The 21,312-nt window shown below is 47.0% G+C and overlaps 1 protein-coding gene across 1 annotated transcript in view; it reads left to right on the forward strand.

The window, feature by feature from the left end:
• Positions 1–21,312, forward strand: part of RPAP3 (RNA polymerase II associated protein 3) — an 88,759-nt gene that overhangs the window by 47,799 nt on the left and 19,648 nt on the right. The window contains exons 11-12 of the mRNA XM_088478127.1: positions 982–1,052; positions 5,551–5,667. Of these exons, the coding sequence (XP_088334253.1) occupies positions 982–1,052; positions 5,551–5,667 (188 nt within the window). The remainder of the gene's footprint in view (positions 1–981; positions 1,053–5,550; positions 5,668–21,312) is intronic.

The raw sequence follows: 21,312 nt of genomic DNA on the forward strand, positions 1-21,312 counted from the left end.
TACACTCACTCATTCACTTACTCACTACACTACATACTTACCTCGACCCTAGTGCCGATCTATGCCCTTCTCCAGCAGAATCTGGTACCTGGAAAAAAAAAAAAAAAAAAAAAACATGCTTCACTTTGTTCCCTGTAGGCATCCACTGCCTTCCTAATAGTACTGTCCCCTAAGGACGGTATTTAACGAGTGGCGCTCCAGCTGCTGCATTTCCCATAGAAATGCATTGGCTGAACGTTCATTGACTGATGGAGGCAAGCCTCCACTTCTCACCCAATGAGCGGTTTCCCCCCCCATTGACTTCAATGCACTTTAGTAACCTTGTGTATGCTGGTAGCTGTGGTTCTCCCAAGTAGCAGCATGCGGGGAAGGCATGCTGGGACCTCTAGTTCTCCTGTAAACAACTATTTTCTTTTCTTTTTTTTTTTTTAAATACAATCAACTATCAGTCCAGGCCTGGGGTACCCTGGAGAGGGGGGATCTCCTTATTGGGGAGGGGGGTCCCCACCTCCCCAGGGATTCCAGGCTTGGGCTGATTATGTACTAATTTTGTCCCCCGTATTTCCACAACCAGGGCCAGCTCACAGAGCTCGGTGCGGATTGTGCTTTTAGGCGGGATCCCACTTCATTTCCTTTTTTTTTTTTTTTTTCAGTTTTACATTTTACTAGCTTTTACACACCGAAGCATGCACAGGTCTCGCTGATCTGTGCATGCTTCTGTCTAACTTGCACCTTGTAATGAAAGTAACATTACAAGGTGCAAGTTTACCCACAGTTTAACTCGCATGCCGGTGAAACTTGCACCCGCAAACTCACACCTTATTACATTTGCGAGTTGCAGTGCATCATTTGTGACTGTTCCTGCAAATAAACTCACACCCTATTACATTCCACCCATAATCTCCCGTCCAAAGAAATAAAAACTAATAATAAAAAGTCCTCAATATAATGCATCTCATTGTTTTTTTGTTTTTTTTATAGATTTTGAAATGGTTTTAAAATTGGAGCCTGGAAACAAACAAGCAGTATCAGAACTGGCTAAAATATCTCGGGTATGTCCATTGATTTGCTGCCACGATGTGCATTAGGGAAATGAGCAGTATATTCTGCAAAACAATATTTGTTTAGGTTGTTAGGAGGCCTCTGGCACTTCAGATGTCGCTGAACTATATAATGATCTACTAGTAACCTGGCTGAATATCATAAATTATAATTCAATTACAGGTGACCAATAAGAAGTCCCATGGACCTCAATGCATAAAACTTTGCAGATAAACCCATAAGAGAGGGAAGACCAGACAAAAGCAGGGGAGACCTTTTAAAAGAGTGCCCAATGCACACCATCATAGATGCAATAAAACTGGATCTATAAGTAAATTGTATTTCAAATGCATAATAGATCCAGGTTAAATTGGATCTACTATTTCTGGTAATATATAACAGTCCTAAAAGGCTATTTGACTAATGAATCTTCTACTTTAATAATTGTATATTCATTTGGTGACCACTGTAGTAGGCACACCTTTATAGTACTGGATAAGACACCCCAAATTTTGCCCCCTGACCAGCCTTCATGCATGGATTCAACAAAGTGCTGGAAACATTGCTTAGAGATTCTGATCCCTGCTGACATGATAGCTTCACACAGGTGCTGCAGATTTGGCTGCTGTACATTCATGCTGCAAATCTCCCGTTCCACCACATCAGAGGTGCTCCATTGGCTTGAGATCTGATGACTTTGGATGCCATTGGAGAACACTGAGCTCATTGTTATGACTGTGGAACTAGCTCGAGAGGACGTGTGCTATGTGACGTGGCATGTTATCCTGTGTGACGAAGCCATAAGAAGATGTGTAGACTGTGCCTCAACTAGTTAACGGGCATGGTCACATGGTGCCGCCTGCATCCTCTCCCTGCTATTAATGAGGAGTTGTAAGTACCACAGAGTGGGTTGGGTAGCGGCCCAAAAAAAGAATATTGGCCCGGGGGGGGGGGGGGGGGGGGGGGGGAATTATACATATATTGCCACAGTGAGTACTGATGGACACTGGTAGGTAGGGGGCTATTCAGCTGGAATCAATTACCACTAGGGGGGTGGGGATAATGCCACTAAGGATATATCACCACTGGAAAACCAGGGGCCTATGGAGACTGAAGGTGCAAAACACTATTAAATCCATTTTTAAAATTACATTGTAAACGTAATTTAAATTTTTTTTTGCTGTGTTTGGATAATAAAAAAAAATAGCCAGTTAAGTGGTTAAAGGACCTGCACATGATCAGCAACAATACTGACTTTTAACCCATTCTCAATTGGTATTAAGGAGTCTAGTGTGTACCAATAAAACATTCCCCATACCATTGTACCACCAGCAGCCTGAACCTGATGGCAGGATACGGTAGATCTATGGATTTATAATGTTTACGGCAAATTCTGTACCAAAGTCATATAATAGGCCTAATGTGTTTTAAGAAAACAATCCCCACATTGCACCGCCACCACCCTGAACTGTTGGGCACAAGGCATGGATTCATGTTGTTTATTCCAAATTCTGACCCTACCATCTGCATCTCTCAGCTGAAAGCAAGATCTGCCAAACTGATGACAAATACCATTGTTCAGCTTTCTGGTTATTGTGAGCCAGCCTATGCCTGTTGTTACCTTAGTTTAACTAACAGGAGGGGGTACCTGGTGTGTGCTATGGAATACATACAATAATCCTGACAGCGGCATCTCGGCAGAGGAGGAAATCCCGATCGTCAAAGGTAAGTATTTACCAAACTAATTCTACACCCTAACCCTCCCTTGGGGTGACTAACCCTAACCCCCCCCCCCCCCCCCCAAGTGCCTAAACCTACCTAGCCTAAACCTAACCTCCCGCGGGGTGCTTAACTCTAAATCGCCCCCTGGGAACCCTAAACCTAACCCTTCCCCCACCCTCCTGTGGCTTATCTTCGATCGGTAAGCCGGGTGTCAGGCTCCCGGCGTAGGTAAAATGACAGGTGTCGGGATATCGACGCCTCTCATTTAACCCCTTGCCGGGATTAGACAGTCGGGAAGCCGATGGTCGGGATTCCGTCCATCGGCTTCCCGACTGCTTCCCTGTTCTTCTGTTGCTGTAGCCCATCCCATGATGTAATGCATGGTCTTTTGAGTTCCGGTTGCCTCCCTGTCAACTTCAACCATGTTGACTATTCTTATATGAGCTCTCTTGTTAATAAGACATTTTCGCCCACAGAACAGCCGCTCTCGGAATGTTCTTTGTTTTGCATACTATTCTATGTAAATTCTAGAGACTGTTGTATGAAAATCACAGAATATCAGTCGTTTTTGAGATACTCCAATCACACTGTCTGGCACTAACAACATATCCACAGTAAATAGACACTTAGATCACATTTTCTTCACATTCTGGTGTTTGGTCTGAACAATAAATTAATCTTTGATGATATTTGCATGCTTTAATGCATTTAGTTGCTGCCACATGATTGACTGATTATATGTTTGTATTCATGAGCAGATGTACAGATATAATAAAGTGTATAACAATTACAAAACAAAAACCTGGGGATGCAGGCTGTGACAGTGGTTAGTGATGGAAATGGGCAGATGCCCAGGTATAAAATTTGCAGCAGGTCCCTTGGATTACAGAAGAGTTCATGCTTGCCTACAACTCTAAATTATGTAAATGAGAGAATTGAAACAATGGCTCATTGCAGCCAATAATTGAGTAATTCCAATTTCCAAGTCTAAACTCTGTGATGTCACAGCATTAAAGGATAATTACACTTGAATCCAAAACAAGGTTTTGGGCGAACTTGGGTGCATAGGCGTCTTTATAATGGGTGCAAGGTGTGCGGTGCACACGAGCCTCTGGGTCCAGGGGGCCCACACTGCACACCCTGCACCCATTGTTAATAAATACTTATCTCTCTGCAGATTCCAATGTGCTGCACCGCAAAGAATCACTGGGAAAATGGCGGCAGCCATTTTCCCGGTGGCCTGCGCATGCGCTGAAAAGATGTCTCCGGGAAAATAGGCGCGGGCGCCATTTTCCCAGAGACCAGAGCATGCGCAGTAGATTCTGGCATGAAGCCAGAAACTACTGCGTTCAATGTGCTGACAGAGAGGAGGGGGCCCAAACGGAGGCTGCATATGGGCCCCCTCCTCTCTTAAAACGCCCCTACTTAGGTGACATACATTAAATGAGAACATATCACTTATCTTTTTTCATCTGAATCAGTGGATCCCTTGTTAATACTAATACCTGAACAGGAGACCCTCTCTCCTTTGCTTGTGGTGTTTTCGAGGACAATCCCCTCAAAGGCTTTCAATTCATACATAAAACAGGGGAATCTAGTAATCTGAGCATTGTTGAGTTATTGGGTACCTTGTATCCAGGGTAGAAGGATAATACTATCTCATTAACAGAAACAATGTGGTGCATTTAATATGTCCAGCAATCACATTACAAAGTACCAAATGTCACACCACTCTCTTTTTCGATCATGCTGACTACCATTAATTGAACACCTCTAAATTGATTTTATAGAGGCTTAAAGGCCCCATGTATCAGGCGACCTTTTGCGATTCCCTGGTCCAACTGGATCTGCCGGTTGGAAATGCTGATCTGTCGGGGATTCTGTGAAATTCTTAAATTGAAAATTCCTGATTTGCTGATCACGATCATATTTTGGTCGGGATCAACAGTTCGGTGAAATCCAACATGTTAGATATTCTTGATGTCCCGGTGTCTGGGAATCGGGAAATTGCCCCTATCCATCGCAGATGTATGGGGCACATAACTCATAGATATGCGGTTAGTAGTTATTACAAGTATATGTGGGATGGTGGATTTCCTTTTAAATTGGAACGATCATAAATGTTTTTATTTGGAAAATTGAAATATAAAACTATTAAATTCCTTATTTTAAGAAATTGATAGCAGCTGAAACAATTTTTATTTCATATTTATAAAGCTAGTTTACCCTTTAGTAGTAATATTTTATCTGCTCACCCAAATATATATATATTGTTTCATCAACATTTATATCATACTTGCAATATTTATTGCTTTATCACTCATTGGGAATACAGATATGTCCTCATACATCTAGCTTCAATACGCCACGCAACACTACTTGCCTGGCGTGACTTGACCGTGCTACTCTGCTAGCGTCGCAGGGACGCACCAGCTGTCTGTGCTGATTAATTTGATATGTGACCGTTGTATATCTGTGTGCAACTGAGTTTGTTTATGAAGCACAACAGAACTTGGAATCAAAAAAGCTGCAGCCGCTACATTCTAGCTCTTCGTATTCAGTTTCAGGGACTCAGTCGCACACAGGTATACAAGTGTCGGATATCAAATTAATCTGCACAGTCTGCTGGTGCATCCTAGTTGCATTGAATTTTCGACAAAGAAAAGATGCCCAGTGCTAGCAGAGTCTCATGAGACCTGGAGCTCTGAGAGGGACTTTTTAGTGCGACTGCAGCAAAGATGTTTACATGTTTGTTTTTCTATGTTTTTTTTTTTTTTTTTTATGTAGGAACTTGATGACAAATCAGTAAATACGACCCAACATCAAGCAACCAATGAAAATAAAGGAACTGATAAAAGACGCATCATTAAGCCAATAAACAAACCTACACATCTAAGATCCAATGTAAGTATATAGTTTTAATTATGCATTTGACACAATATTGTATCAGGTTGGATCATCTTACTTTTTCCCCTAAGCTTTTCTTGCATAAGATAAATTGTTCTAAAGCTGCATAGGGTACATACAGACCTATACAGTTTACATACATTACTGTATATTTCACATGATAATTAGGAGACCTTTCTTTAACAAAGAGTCGCGTTTGACGAGGCAGTCACCCTGCATCACTTTCACCATTACTCTGATAGTGATAGGAGCTGGGATCACCCACAACACACACTGTTTTTATGTCTGTCTTCTATTCTTTGTTCCCTTATGCTAGGTACACACCACAAGGATCCTTCCAAATATAGATTATCTCACCGTTTTAACAATAATTGACAACAGTGTACAATTATTTTTGCGATTCAAATGATTGTTTAGTCACTGTAATCAGTGGCAGCTCCTTACCCGTCTGGCCGGGGGCTCTGTAATTGTGCGCATGTGCAGGATCACAATCCCGCGCATGCGCACAAATTAGCTAGGCATTGACTGCAGCCCCTAGAAGCTAGTAAGGACTGCCGTAATTTCTGGGTAGTGGCTTCCTATGGGAAGCTCTCTCTGCTATTGAAGCCTGGATTGTCAATCCCAGTGGGAGAAAACACCTCCCCTGGGACTGCCTGCCAGCTGTGATTAGCAGAGAACACTTTTTCAATGGAAAATCACTGTCACTGCTAGGCAGTCCCTGCAGGTGGCAGACTTTACTGGGAGGGCTGCAGCCCCTAGGTAAAATATGCCACTGATTGTAATACAAATTGTCTCATTGTTTCTGCATACGCACTGTGAGATATGACCAATTAGACAATTATTTAACAGTGTGTACCCTTCTAAACTCGCTTTATAACCCTGCCCCAGTCCCATGGATGCCAGCTTTAACTCAACACACTAGTAGATAGTTCACTGCCTCCCACAAGACCAGCAGACTCATTTCTTGAAATAATCTGTGCGTCTTGGAACACTGATGATCTTATTAGCTGCAGGTTGTTCTATCCCTGACCACATAAAAACTGGGGAAACATGGATGTGGGAGATGAGACATATAAACTGAAGTAAAGGTGCAAATACCTCAGTCAGATGTCTATGTCTACCAGGAAACACTGTTGTTAGAAGCAAATACATCTATCTTCATTGCCCCCCTTAATTTTATGCCACATCCTTCTGATCACTCTATCTTGATCAGAGTATAAAAAAGATTCTTTGATCCTAGTCCAACACTCCTTGAAAAGATAGTTCTTTTCTACTTCAGGGTCCATAGGGTATCCACAGGATACCTTGGGGTATAGGTGTGACGTCAGTCGCTGGGCACCATAGAGTTAAGCTTTTCAGCCTCCCAGGATGCACTAGGGTCCCCCTCCTATACCCCGCCCCCGAGCCAAGGCACCTCAGTTTAGTTTGGTGCCCGGCCGGCGTCGGGTGCACCTGTCGGAGTGGGGGCTAGAAGAGCCCCTGAAGCTTTCTTCAGTGCAGCTGTGGCTGCACATCTGGATGTACAGCATGGACAGTCAGTCCTGACGTCCATGCTGTCTTCCCTACACCCCCGCCGGTACCAGAACGCCGGTACCGATCCGGGGATGCTGGTGAGCATCTGGGGTCACAGCTAGCGGTGACCCCAGATGTTCCGGACCATGGCCGGATCCAAGGGGGACAAAGGTAAGCAGCGGGGTCCCGCGGTGGGTCCCCGCTGGTCACATGGTCCTAAGTCCCCAGGCAGGGGGCTACCTGGGGACTGGCTGCAGCGTGGAGCCAGGCGACCAACCTGCGCTTTCCACTACCCCCTGGGACAGCGGACCGCAGCAGAGCGGTAGCGCTGCGGCGTCCCAGGGGTTAAATGCATGCCAGGGGAGCGCGCCTTCCCTGTCTCACAGCCGGCGCCTCCCCCGCTGCACACAGCCCTCTCTGCATGCTGCCGACTGGTCCTGTGGCAGCGCTCCTCCCCCAGGCCAGCCTCCTCTCTGCTCCTCGGCGGCCATCTTCTCCAGAACGCATGGTGAACGCTGCTGGAAGCGCTGGACGGAAGCATCGTGGTCTGGGTCCCCCCGCATACCTCTCCTCCGCTGTGGCTCAGGTCTGTGTATGCAGCGCTGTGTCCTACCAGGCCCTGTGTCTGTGTAGTTGAGTGATCAGCGCTGTTAGTGCAGGAATTGTTATTTCTCTGCATTGTATGTGACTGTGCTAGCGCTGCCTGTAACTTTTCTTCTCTAAACTGTCAGCTTTATTACTGTCCCTGTTCTTTCTGCTAAAGCCCTTGCGGTGCGGTGCTGCAGGGTGGTCTCTCGCCTATTTAATACTTAATTGGTGAGAGAGGTCACATACGTGGTGCCATCATGTCTGAAAGTGATTTTCCCCTCCGGCTACAGTGTACCACGTGCAAAGTACCGTTAGCGGAGGGGGAGGGTAGCGCGGAGGGCCTTTGTCGGCAGTGTTTGTCCATGGCGCGGCCTATTACGGTTACAGCACCGGTACAGGAGCCGCCCTGGGCTTGTTTCGCTCAGGCGTTAACAGCTTTAGTGGGCCAGTTAGCTCCGCAGCCCACGTTTACTCCGATGGGTTTGTCCCAGCAGTCTGTGGTGTCGTCACCCATGCAGGGGTTCCCACGACAATTGGTGGTACCCCACAGTCTCCCTATTTCCCCGCTCCCGGGTTCTCAGGAGCCAGCGTGGGTTAACTCCCTGACGAGTTCTGTACAGCACTTGTCGGATGTGTTGCAAGGGGAGTCTGTGATGCGGCCTCATAAAAGGCCGGTGGCGTCTCTGTCCGCTCCTTATGAGGATGACGAAGGGACGTCTGATGATGGGGAGATTCTGGATCCTTACGATCAGGAACCTCTCCATACTAAGGACGCTGATGCTAAGTCCAAAGTATATATTCCTGGACTTATTCGGGCGGTCCGCACAGCCTTGGTGATTGAGGACGAAGTTCCCCCAGCGGCTAAATCTAAGTATGCCTTTTTCAAAGATGTGAAGGGCGATGCCACAGTCTTTCCTCTTTCGGGTCAGTTGGTGGACCATTTAGAGGAGGCGTGGAAACAGCCTGGCAAGCGATACCAGCCGCAGAGACGCCTGGCGGTGGCTTATCCGTTCGCGGATAATTATTTTGCTAAGTGGGAATCCCCTCCACAGGTGGATTCTCACGTGACCCGTCTTGTCCGTAGTGCCACATTGCCGATGCCATCCATGTCCTCCCTTAAGGATGCTACGGACCGCAAGGTAGAAATCTGCCTGAAGTCCGCTTATTCCCTTGCAGGGGGGGCAGCACGGCCGGCTATGGCCATTTGCTGGGTTGCCAGAGTGATGGAGCGCTGGGCGGATTCATTAGAGGCTTCTTTTGAATCCGACTGTCCGGCCGAACAGGCGGAGTTGATTGGCAATCTCCGTGATTCGGCCACCTACATCAACGAGGCGGCTCTAGACATTAGTACTCTGGTGTCTAGAATTTCTTCAGCAGCGGTAGCTGCTCGTCACACCTTGTGGCTGCGATCCTGGAAGGCGGACGCAGATTCCAAGAAAGGTCTGGAAGCGTTGCCGTTTACCGGAGAAGTTCTCTTCGGTCCGGATCTGGATAAGATTGTGGCCACGCTGGCGGCAGCCAAATCTGCTTGTCTCCCGTCGGCCGCTGCTCCTTCTGGTTCTGGACCATCGTCCTTTCGGTCATCTAGGGCCCAGGGCAGGCCCAAACCACAGTCGTTTCCTCGACAGGCTGGCCCTAAGAAATCGGTCAAGCCCCGGAAGCAGGCATGGAGTACCAGACGTCCGGCCCCCAAGCCAGATGACAAGCCTGCGGCCTGACGGTCCGGGCCTCCCTTTGGGGGATCCCAGGGTGGGAGGCCGCCTGCTACAGTTCGCCCAGTGTTGGTCGACCACTACGACAGACACTTGGGTTCTGGAGGTGGTTTCCCACGGATACGCCCTCTCCTTCCGGCACAGACCCCCGGCTCGCTTCTTCACCACGGGTCTACCATCAGACCGGAACAAGGCTACGGAGCTGCGGAAGGTATTGCACACTATGCTCCAGGCTGGAGTTATAGTGCCTGTTCCATTCTCCCAGAGGAGGGGCCAGGGTTTCTATTCAAATCTATTTTTGGTACAGAAACCCAATGGGTCATATCGTCCGATTCTCAACCTCAAAGCACTCAACAAGTCTTTGCGGGTCCTGAAGTTTCGGATGGAGACCCTACGGTCCATCATTCTGGCGCTGGAACCTGGGGACTACATGGTGTCATTGGACATACAGGACGCTTACCTGCATGTCCCTATTCTTTTGCGCCATCAACAGTTCCTCAGGTTTGCAATCCGCAGCGACCACTTCCAGTTTCGGGCGTTACCTTTTGGCCTGGCAACAGCACCACGTGTTTTCACCAAGGTGATGGCGGTCATGGCGGCTTCTCTGCGGCTGCAGGGAGTCCGCATGTTGCCGTATTTGGACGACCTGTTATTGGTGGCAGGATCTCCAGAGCTCCTGTTACGCCACTTGGACCTGACCATTGCACTGCTGCAACGGCACGGCTGGCTAATCAACTGGCAGAAGTCCACTCTAATCCCGTCTCGGAGGATTCTGCATCTTGGAGCCTTATTGGACTCGGGACAGCAAAGGATCTTCGTGACGGAGGACAAGATCTCTGCTTTACAGTCAAGGGTGCACAGTTGCCTGCACAGCCGCCAGGTGTCCTTACACTCGGCGATGAGGTTACTGGGCTCCATGGTGTCAGTGTTCGACATGGTGGAATACGCCCAGTTTCACTCCAGACCTCTGCAGCACCTGATCCTGTCCAAGTGGAACGGGCTGCCTCAGTCTCTGAAGTCCCAGACGATTGTGCTCACCCCGGAGGTTCGCCTGTCCCTTGCGTGGTGGTTACAGACGACCCACCTCAACAAGGGACGTCCGTTCTGGGTTCCAAATTGGGTCCTGTTGACAACGGACGCCAGTCTTCGGGGCTGGGGAGCAGTTTCGGGTCCACACTTGTTCCAGGGCAGGTGGACCCTGGTTTGGGCGGAGCGCAATCTTCCGGCCATATCAGCGGTCTTCATCCCGGGAGTGCTAAATTGGGAGGCGGACTTTCTAAGTCGCCAAGACGTTCATCCGGGGGAATGGTCCCTGCACCCGGACGTTTTTCAACTACTGGTGGACAGGTGGGGTCTTCCAGAAATCGACCTCATGGCGTCCCGGCACAACAACAAGTTGCCGGTGTACGGGTCTCGCACAAGAGACGAAGGGGCGTCTCTGGTGGATGCTCTGTCCGTCCGGTGGACGTTCCGGTTCGCATACCTGTTCCCTCCGGTCTCCCTTCTTCCACGGGTAATCCGGAAATTCAAACAGGAAGGAGGGACGCTCCTGTTGATAGCTCCCGCGTGGCCCAGACGGCACTGGTTCTCAGACCTTCAGGTGTCCGTGGACAGTCCTCTGCGGTTGCCGCTACGACCGGACCTTCTGTCTCAGGGTCCTTGCCTTCACCCGGACCTGACTCGGCTGTCTTTGACGGCGTGGCTGTTGAGACGGCCATGCTGAGGTCCCGGGGGTTTTCCAGCTCTGTGGTGCGTACCATGTTACGAGCTCGGAAACCGTCTTCCGCGAGGATATACCATCGCGTGTGGCATACGTTCTTCCAGTGGTGTCGACCGAGAGGTTATGCACCGCGGGAGTTTCGTCTGTCTCGGATTCTCGCCTTCCTGCAAGCGGGACTAGATCATGGGCTTCGCCTTGCTTCTTTGAAGGTACAGGTTTCGGCCCTATCTGTCTGGTTTCACCGTAGGATTGCTACAATCCCGGATGTGCGCACCTTTATGCAGGGTGTTCTCCGCATTCAGCCGCCCTTTGTTCCACCTGTGGCGCCTTGGGATTTGGCTGTGGTCCTGAGGGCTCTCCAAGGACCGCCGTTTGAACCACTGGGCTCAGTGGATCTTAAATGGCTAACAGCTAAGACTGTTTTCCTTCTGGCCATTGCTTCGGCCAGACGTGTTTCTGAGTTAGGGGCTCTTTCTTGTAGACCCCCTTTCTTGGTTTTTCATGGGAACAGGGCAGTGCTCCGCACTCGGCCCGAGTTTCTTCCCAAAGTTGTTTCCCAGTTTCATGTTAACGAGGAAATAGTTGTTCCAGCCTTTAACTCACCGGGTCTTTCCGTGGGTGAGGCCTCTTTGGATGTTGTGCGGGCCTTAAGGACTTATGTTGACCGCACTTCTTCGTTTAGGAAGTCGGACGCTTTGTTTGTCCTCTATGGCTTCCGTAAAAAGGGTTGGCCTGCTTCAAAGCAAACTTTGGCAGCCTGGATCCGTATGGCTATTTCTGAAGCTTATCTTCATGAAGGCCTACCGGTCCCACCTTCTCTGAAGGCTCATTCCACTAGGTCTGTGGGTCCTTCGTGGGCAGCTCGACGTGGTGCCTCGGCAGTTCAGATCTGCAAGGCTGCTACGTGGTCCTCTGTCCATACCTTTGTGAGGTATTACAGGTTTGACACCTTCGCCTCTCAGGATGCTTCCTTCGGGCGGCGGATTCTCCTTTCTGCACAGGAGCGTCCCCACCTTAAAGGATACTGCTTTGGGACATCCCCAAGGTATCCTGTGGATACCCTATGGACCCTGAAGTAGAAAATATGAGATATGGTAAGAACTTACCCTTGTTATCTCTATTTCTACGAAGTCCATAGGGTTCCACAGGACTCCCGCCCTGTCGCACCTGTGCTGCAGATGGCTTGATAACTAACTGAGGTGCCTTGGCTCGGGGGCGGGGTATAGGAGGGGGACCCTAGTGCATCCTGGGAGGCTGAAAAGCTTAACTCTATGGTGCCCAGCGACTGACGTCACACCTATACCCCAAGGTATCCTGTGGAACCCTATGGACTTTGTAGAAATAGAGATAACAAGGGTAAGTTCTTACCATATCTCATATTATATTTAACAATGTTGAGCTGAGTTTACTGTATGAAACATTGCAAGCACATCTGAAAGCATGACAGAAAATACTTTAATACATACATTCTCTTTCCTACATCTGGGGGACACTTCATGACCATGGGATTAGTGTAGGATAGAGGCTTTGGCACTTAATGAGCTAACTTTTTAGCGATATAAAAGCTCCTCCCCTCTAACCCCTATTTAGTTTTGCATTAAGTGCTGGAGAAGTAGGTCAGCACCGATTAAGCGTGGTGTATTTTTTTCCCTCTCTGATTAACCCGCTTCTTTCTCTGGCTTCCCCATTTTAACTCTATGGCTCAGATCCCTGGGTGGACTGCGACTTTAACCCTCTCCTTTCCAATGGTAGAGACTGCAGGCTCTCCAGGGGTTGCAGCAGTGCAGAGTAGGTGCTGGGCCGGAGGGCTGAACGGGTAGGCGAGTCAGACAGCAAGCAGACATGACAGGAGGCACCGCGGTGTGGTCCTTAGGAGTCAGGGGATGCAGGCGGGCACCCGCACACCAGCAGCTGACAGCATGTCACAAATGCCGACAGGGAAGGGCAGCAAGAATATTGACAATGAGCCCCTCTCTCACCCTGTCTGGGACAGATGCGCTCAGTGCTTACCCTCAGAAAATGGGTAACGCACAAAGGTAAGGCTATGCTGAAATTCAAACAAATAGCCAAGAGGAGCAACCCTGTGAATGGTTCAGTCCAGCAGCTGAAGAGTGGACTGCTGATGACGAATGCCAAACTCCTCTCTACCTCCCTCTTCAGAAACTCAACGCGGGAGTTTATATAAGTATCTGACAAATTATCTATCTTTACTCAGATATTTATTGAAAATTGTGTTTTGTAATATGCTATGTGGTACATCAGTACTTATACTGTTAGTGTATATTAGATTGGGGAACATTATGTCTGCGAATACTGCTAAAGTTAAGTCTGGAGGAGGGAAGTCCTGGTTCCGGTTATCAGGCTAAGTTACCAGCTGGGAACACACATTTTCTACTTTTGAAAGGGCCAACCTGGATCAGATCATTTGCACTGTCTATAGCCTCTGTTATGAGGGAAGAATTTTCTAATTTTGTGTCTAATCAAAATGTATCAGGTACCCAGTCTGTATCTAGGATACTATACTAATAGATAAGCATTCAGAGAGACCTGGGACTGTGTCACATGAGGAGGTTCCATCTTGGGCCAAACACATGGAAAGGATTGCCCTGGGCTTAGAAAGGATCTCTCTCTCTCGCCCTCTCTCTCTCTCGCCCTCTCTCTCCCTCTGTCCATTGTGTTAGGTTACAGCCTTATTCCAAAATGGAATAAATTCATTTTTGCCCCAAAAGTTCTACACACAATACCCCATAATGACAACGTGTAAAAAGTTTTTTGGAGTTTTTTGCAAATTTAATAATAAAAAAAAAACACAAAGAAATCACATGTACATTAGTATTCATAGCCTTTGCCATGAAGCTCAAAATTGAGCTCAGGTGCATCCTGTTTCCACTGATCATCCTTGAGATGTTCCTACAGCTTAATTGGAGTCCACCTGTGGTAAATTCAGTTGATTGGACATGATTTTGAAAGGCATACACCCGTCTATATAAGGTCCCACACTTGACAGTGCATGTCAGAGTACAAACCAAGCATGAAGTCCAAGGAATTATTTGTAGACCTCTGAGACATGATTGTCTTGAGGCACAAATCTGGGAAAGGGTACAGAAAAATATCTGCTGCTTTGAAGGTCCCAATGAGCACAGTGGCCTCCATCATCCGTAAATGGAAGAAGTTCAGAACCACCAGGACTCTTCCTAGAGTTGGCCGGCCGTCTAAACTGAGTGATCGTGGGAGAAGGGCCCCAGTCAGGGAGGTGACCAAGAACCCAATGGTCACTCTGTCAGAGCTACAGCATTCCTCTGTGGAGGGAGGAGAACCTTCCAGAAGGACAACCATCTCTGCAGCAATCCACCAATCAGACCTGTATGGTAGAGTGGTTAGACGGAAGCCACTCCTTAGTAAAAAGCACATGGCAGCCCGCCTGGAGTTTGCCAAAATGCACCTAAAGGACTGTTGGACCATGAGAGACAAAGATTGAACTTTTTGGTGTGAATGCCAGGCATTATGTTTGGAGGAAACCAGGCACCGCTCATCACCAGGCCTATACGATCCCTACAGTGAAGCATGGTGGTGGCCGCATCATGCTGTGTGGATGTTTTTCAGCGGCAGGAACTGTGAGACTAGTCAGGCTAGAGAGAAAGATGAATGCAGCAATGTACAGAGACATCCTGGATGAAAAGCTGCTCCAGAGCGCTCTTGACCTCAGACTGGGGTGACTGTTCATCTTTCAGTGGGACAACGACCCTAAGCACACAGCCAAGATATCAAAGGAGTGGTTTCAGGACAACTCTGTGAATGTCATTGAATGGCCCAGCCAGAGGCCAGACTTGAATCCAATTGAACATCTCTGGAGAGATCTGAAAATGGCTATGCACCGACACTTCCCATCCAACCTGATGGAGCTTGAGAGGTGCTGCAAAGAGGAATGGGCGAAACTGGCCAAAGATAGGTGTGCCAAGCTTGTAGCATCATATTCAAAAAGACTTGAGGCTGTAATTGCTGCCAAAGGTGCATCAACAAAGTATTGAGCAAAGGTTGTGAATACTTATGTATATGTGATTTCTTAGTTTTTTGTTTTTTTTTAATAAAATGTGCAAAAAAAACTTTAAAACGTTGTCATTATGGGGTACTGTGTGTACAAAAATAAATTTATTCCATTTTGGAATAAGTCTGTAACATAACAAAATGTGGAAAAAGTGAAGCGTTGTGAATACTTTCTGGATGTACTGTATATCAGGTGTTCTGAAAGAGAGAGAGGAATAAAAATGATTCCTTCTTTAGACTATTTACTATTCAAACCAGAGTCAGAAGAGGCACTTCAGTCAGTTCTCCTAGGAGCACTGGAAGTGTTAGTGCCATGGTTGGGTTGTCATTTGGAAGAAATCCAGGTTGGTTACCAATCGACAAATGGAATTTTTGGGTCTAAAATTCAACTCCGAAATGGCCAGTGTGTTAGAGGAAAAGATCAGAAACATTCAGAAGCTAGTCAAAAGGATTTTAGGACTCTGACATCCTTCAGTTCTTTTTTGCATGAAACTGTTAGGGAAGATGGTCTTTTCATTTGAAACTATCTAGTATGCAAGGTTCCATTCCAGGATGTTCCAATTAAACATCTTTAGAGGTTGGTCAGGTTCCAATCAACACCTATAAAAACAGTTCATTACCCTGTCGCCAGAGACAAGACTGTCTCTCATGTGGTGGACCAATGTTGAAAACCTGAAAAAAGGCAGAACCTTCCTTTTCCTTGACTGGATAGTTATTCCCACAGATGCCAGTCTACAGGGTTGGGGGGCGATCATGGGAAACCACCATTTTCAGAGAATTGGAAGGCAGACTTGAGGCGCCAAACAATCCTCCCAGGAGAATAGTCTCTGCACCTAGTAAGTTTTACAGAATCTGGTAGAAAAATGGGGACAGCCAGCGATGGATTTGATGGATGCTTGATTCAACAAAAAGCCAGTCAGGTTTTGTTGTAGAATCGGGGATCCTTAAGCCTTTCTGATAGATGCAATGGTAGTACCGACTGGCGGACAAATTTCCACCATTTCGAATCTTTCAGTGGGTCGTAAGGATAATAAAAAGGAAGGAATTCCAATAATACTAGGAGTCGAGATCCATTTACATCAGAATCTGTTGTTGCAAAGTCAGATTCTATGTCAGGAAATTCAGAAACTATATTTAATGGCATGGCTCTTGAAGCTCTCGAAGATTTTTAAAGGAAAAAGGAGTTTCCGATTCAGTAATCCAAACTATGATTAAATCCAGGAAAAAGGTCTCTGCAGAAAATTGTCTAGAGTCTGGAAAAAGTATTTTGATTGGTGCTAAAAGGTTGTCACATTCCTCTTTTACTTTACCTAGAGTCCTTTCTTTCTCACAGGACAGTTTCTCCTCAGGTTTCAGGTTAGGATCCTTGGAGGTGCAAATATCCGCTTTTTCTGTTTACTTTCAAGAAGGTTGGCTGTCATACCAGTAGTTAAGACGTTTCTGCAGGTGTTTTACGCATAAAACTACCATATAGGCATCCTATAGATCCATGGGATTTAAATCTTGTATTGACAGATATTCAGGCTAATCCTTTTGAGCCTGTAGAAGAGGTAGATCTCAAATGGATAACTTGGAAATTGTTTTTCTCCTGACCTAAAGGGTGTCAGAATTAGGAGCTTTATTCTGTAAATCTTGATATTTAGTCATACAAAAACTCGTACACATCCCTCAACCTAAAGTAGTATCTGCTTTCCATTTAAACCAGTAAACTGTGATTCCCTACTATTCTACAGCAGACAAGACCATTAGCAAGAAAACATTTTCATTGTGACATGTGGGCAAAGTATTGAGAATTTAGTTGGACAGAGCTGCAAGTATTACAAAGATAAAGTCTGTTCATTATTTATGAAGCTAAGAAAAGAGGTTAGCCAGCATCTAAGCAGGTGATAGCTAGATGGATTACAGCCACCATTAAGCAGGCATATAATGGGGCTGACAGGCTGGTTCCAGTCAAGATTTTTGCTCATTCCACTTGCTAAGTAGGTTCTTCATGGGCAGCACGGAATAGGGCATCCACGGAGCAGTTATGCAAAGCAGCTACATGGTCCTTGGTCCATACAGTCACCAAATGTTACAGTTTTCATGACTTTGCGTCCAGTGAATCTGACTTTGGACGTAAAGTATTACGTTCAGATAAGTCTGGATGCGCCCTCCCCTAGGGGTAGCTTTTGTACATTCCAATGGTCATGTTGTGTCCCCCCAGATGAAGGAGAGAGAAAACAAGATACAGTGTTCTCCCCAGAAATTTTTTCCTGCCGGGTTGCATCAAGAAGTAGCCAGGTGGGGGCCTTCACAATAATAAAATGTTTAAAAATCCTGACCTTGTAATGATTTAAACTTGAGATAACAACATTTTATATATTAATTCTCCTCTTCTTAGAGGCCCAGTCGTCTGCAGCTTCTTCATAAACAAAGTCTGTAGGATCTGGCTGTGGAGCTGGCACCACAGAACTTTCTTTTTTTTTTTTTTTACAGCTCCCAGATACTGTCCCCACTTGCTGGCAGTGGCACCACAATTTTTTTTTTTTATACAGCTCCCAGATACTGTCCGTGCTTTTATACAGGGGAATGGGAACTCTGCCCTCCAGCCTGACACCGCCCCTGCACTGTGATGGGCCCGAGCCCCACAAGACCCCGCCCCCCAATGCGCCTTTGCCCGGAACACTCACTTCATGTGTCCTTATTGCCGGTTGATACGGAGCCTTCGATGGGAAGAACGTGACGTCGGCGCAGATCAGCGTCTCATCCGTTTTTGAGGCAACAAGGGCACGTTGAGGGTGACCTGGCAACAGGTGATGCGGCGCATTGGGGTGGGGGAGAGTGCTAAGCAGTAAGTTGTGGTATGTGGCGCATTGGGGCAGGGGGAAGTGCCGGGCGGTTGCGCCCGCAACAAACAACCTGGGGAGAACACGTGAGATTTTTGATACTTACCAGTTAAATCTCTTTCTGTGACTTCATCTGGGAAATACTTCGATCCCTCCCACAACTGTTGAATATATGAGAAAAATTGTTCTAGTTGTTCTTAAGGCTCTTTAAAGTTCAAACTGAGGAGGGGTTAGAGGGGAGGAGCTTTTATACTGCTAAAAGTTGGCTCATTAAGTGCTGATGCCTCTATCCCGCATTGACCCAATGGTCATGAAGTGTCCCCCAGATGAAGTCAGAGAGATAACTGGTACCAAAAATCTTGTTTTCTACTTCAGGGTCCATAGGGGGTCCACAGGGTTGACCTTGGGGTATAGCTGGATCTGGTTCAACGGGCACCACACAGTTAAAGCTTTTGCTGCTCCCAGGATGCACTTGGGTCCATCCTCCTCTATACCCCGCCCCCAAGCCACAGGCACCTCAGTTTTAGTTTGTGTCCAGCTGGAGTCGGGTCACCCTTGCGCAGTGCAGCCCCTAAGCTTATTTTTAAAGAAGATATTTAATTTTTTTATACTCTTCTGAGAGGCAGCATCAGACTGTCCATTAGGACGTCCACGCTGCCGCTCCTACACCCGCTGGCACTGCAACGCCAGTACAGCTCTGGGCATCGCAGCGGGACCCCGGCGTCTGTACTAGCAGGGCTCCGGGACCTCCCACGACTGCAGCCGGATCAACGGGGACAGGTAAGCCGCGAGCAGCGCTGACTTGCGTTGCTCGCAGGTAAAGGCAGTCTTTAGCCGCCGGTCTCTGGGGACAGGCTGGCGGCGCTAGTAGGGGTGGCGGACTCCCCCTCTAAAGGCATACCCCGCGTGTCCGCTGGACAACCAGGGAGTAAGGGCTGGAAGGAAACCAGCGTCCCTGGGGTTAATCACTAGCCAGGGGAGAGAGCCTTCCCTGGTTTAGCGGCTCCTCCCCTCAGCTCAGCACGCCTTTGCTCACGTGTACTGGCGACGGTGATCTGCTCTCCACATGCGGCCACTCCTCCTCTGAGGTCTAAGGCGGCTATCTTCTCTGGCACAATGCAGATCTCCCAGGCAGCACGTGGACCGGTCCCCCTGTGTACCTCTCCCCTGCTAAAGAACAGCGTACACAGCACTATAGCCCTCCCAGACACTGAGGGCCTGATTCAGAGCTGCTTGTAAGCGGCCGCTCATTCGCTCCGAGTGATGTTCGCACAACTGCGCATGGGTCGTAATGCGCATGCGCAAACCAGTTATTGCTGTCGGAAATCGTGCGCTCGCAAAACAGCGAGGGGCTGCTAATTTGATTGACAGAATGTACCGTTTGTTGGTGGTAACAGGGGAAGGTGCTTGAAGACGGGGGAGTGGAGATCCGAACGCAGGCGTACCAAACGGAAAAAAGGGCGTTTAGTGGGAGTGCATAATTAGTAAAGGAGCGTCATCGACCATGTCACTTGGTTGTCTTTTAGCCTGAACTGCTCGCAGTGATTGCGGTAGGAAAAACCTACCACAAGCACTGCGAGCAGTTCAGATGCCTTTCGATGTACCCGATTAATCAAATAAATACCGGAGATGACGTGTGATGTGAACAGCAAAGGGGCGTCTTTACAAAATAGCTAGCGCATTTTTCGTTTGCTCGCTCAGACATAGAGGCGCTCAATTTAAATAGCCGGCCCCTTTTTTGGGAAGGTGCAGTGAGTATTGACTTTTCTGCATTGTATGTGACTTTTGCTAGTGCTGCCTGTCTGTGCTAACGTCTACTTACTGTCAGCTTATACCTATCCCTTTCCTTCTCCTATGGCCCGGCAGGTGTGTGGGGGAGGGGCGTCTTTTCTGTGGACCTCACTTATATATATCACGTATTTATAAGGTTAGTCACATACAGTTGGGTGCTTCACAGTACCATATTGTGGGCTGTTGTGTTGCATTCTTGTGAGTGTGCTGGTGTTAAACACCATACTTCTCTATTGTGATACATATATAAATATATATATTTTGTCATGTCTGATGAGGAGATTGAGCGCTCTGTGGCTCCTGTGGTGCTCTCCTGCAGATGCTGTTCTGCGGGAGTGGATAGGGAGGATTTATCACAGGACGGTCTGTGCGGGCGGTGCCAGCTATTGCCTGGGCCCTCTCGAGTTTCTAGGATCTTGTAATTTCTTCAGTCAGGTTTGGACCTAGGCTTACATCTTGCCTCCCTGAAGGTGCTTGTGTCTGCACTTTTCTTACTATGGCGGTGCCCTGAGGCGGCTTAGCTGGGCTAGTTTGGGGGTGTCCTGCGCTCTGGATTTGAATCATAGTATGTTAGGGACCTACCCTACAGAGGTTACCTGGATATGGTGGGTAGGCCCATAACCTTGGCTAAGGTTATGCTAAAAACCTCTATTGATTGCAAAATGTTATTGCATTTATATATTATTAATAATTTGGAGTTATGCACCTGAGATTTGTCTGTTTTTGTGCCTGCAATTAGTCTCATCAGGTAGCACCTCCCATTATATATATATATATATATATATATATATATATATATATATATTTATTTTCAGTGTGTGCAGTTACAGAAATCTTTCCCATATATCTGACATATCAGTCAGATGAATGATGCGCGTTCCCGATGGTCTGACATCTGATGTGTTTGCAGTCAGACTTGGATGATTCTATTCATTTTAATGCAGTCAAAAATCGTTCAAATCTTTGGTAAAATCGTTCAAGTGACAAATCTGACCGTGTGTATGCTCCATAAAATGTGTGTTTTTATAGTGGTTGTAATCTTTATTTTTTAATATACAAGATTAAGAGAACCTTCATGTTTGTTTAGAACGTTATGGTGTTTTTAATGGACATTACTCAGAATAGTAATGTTATGTTCATGATATATTAAACTGAAATGTGCAGCATGGTTTCTTTCTACTTTTTAGTCCTTTAGGTGATGCTAATGCTTGCCACACAAAGACCAAGCCTGTTGTGCCATCAGTAGATGACAGACGTTTATGGCTTCCTGGGATTTTCAGACATGACCATTTTGTGGCATGCCAATCCATTTTTCCCGTATGTGTCCATTGTCCAGATTAACACAAACATGCAGTGTAATAGGATTCTATGTAGATTAGTTTTTTTTAGATCACCATTACTGAACAGATTACATATGTACTTTTTAAATATACAGTTTAAATAATATAAA

Source organism: Taudactylus pleione, unplaced genomic scaffold, assembly GCF_031769625.1.
Source record: "Taudactylus pleione unplaced genomic scaffold, aTauple2 ptg000207l, whole genome shotgun sequence".
In the NCBI taxonomy this organism is placed as follows: domain Eukaryota; kingdom Metazoa; phylum Chordata; class Amphibia; order Anura; family Myobatrachidae; genus Taudactylus; species Taudactylus pleione.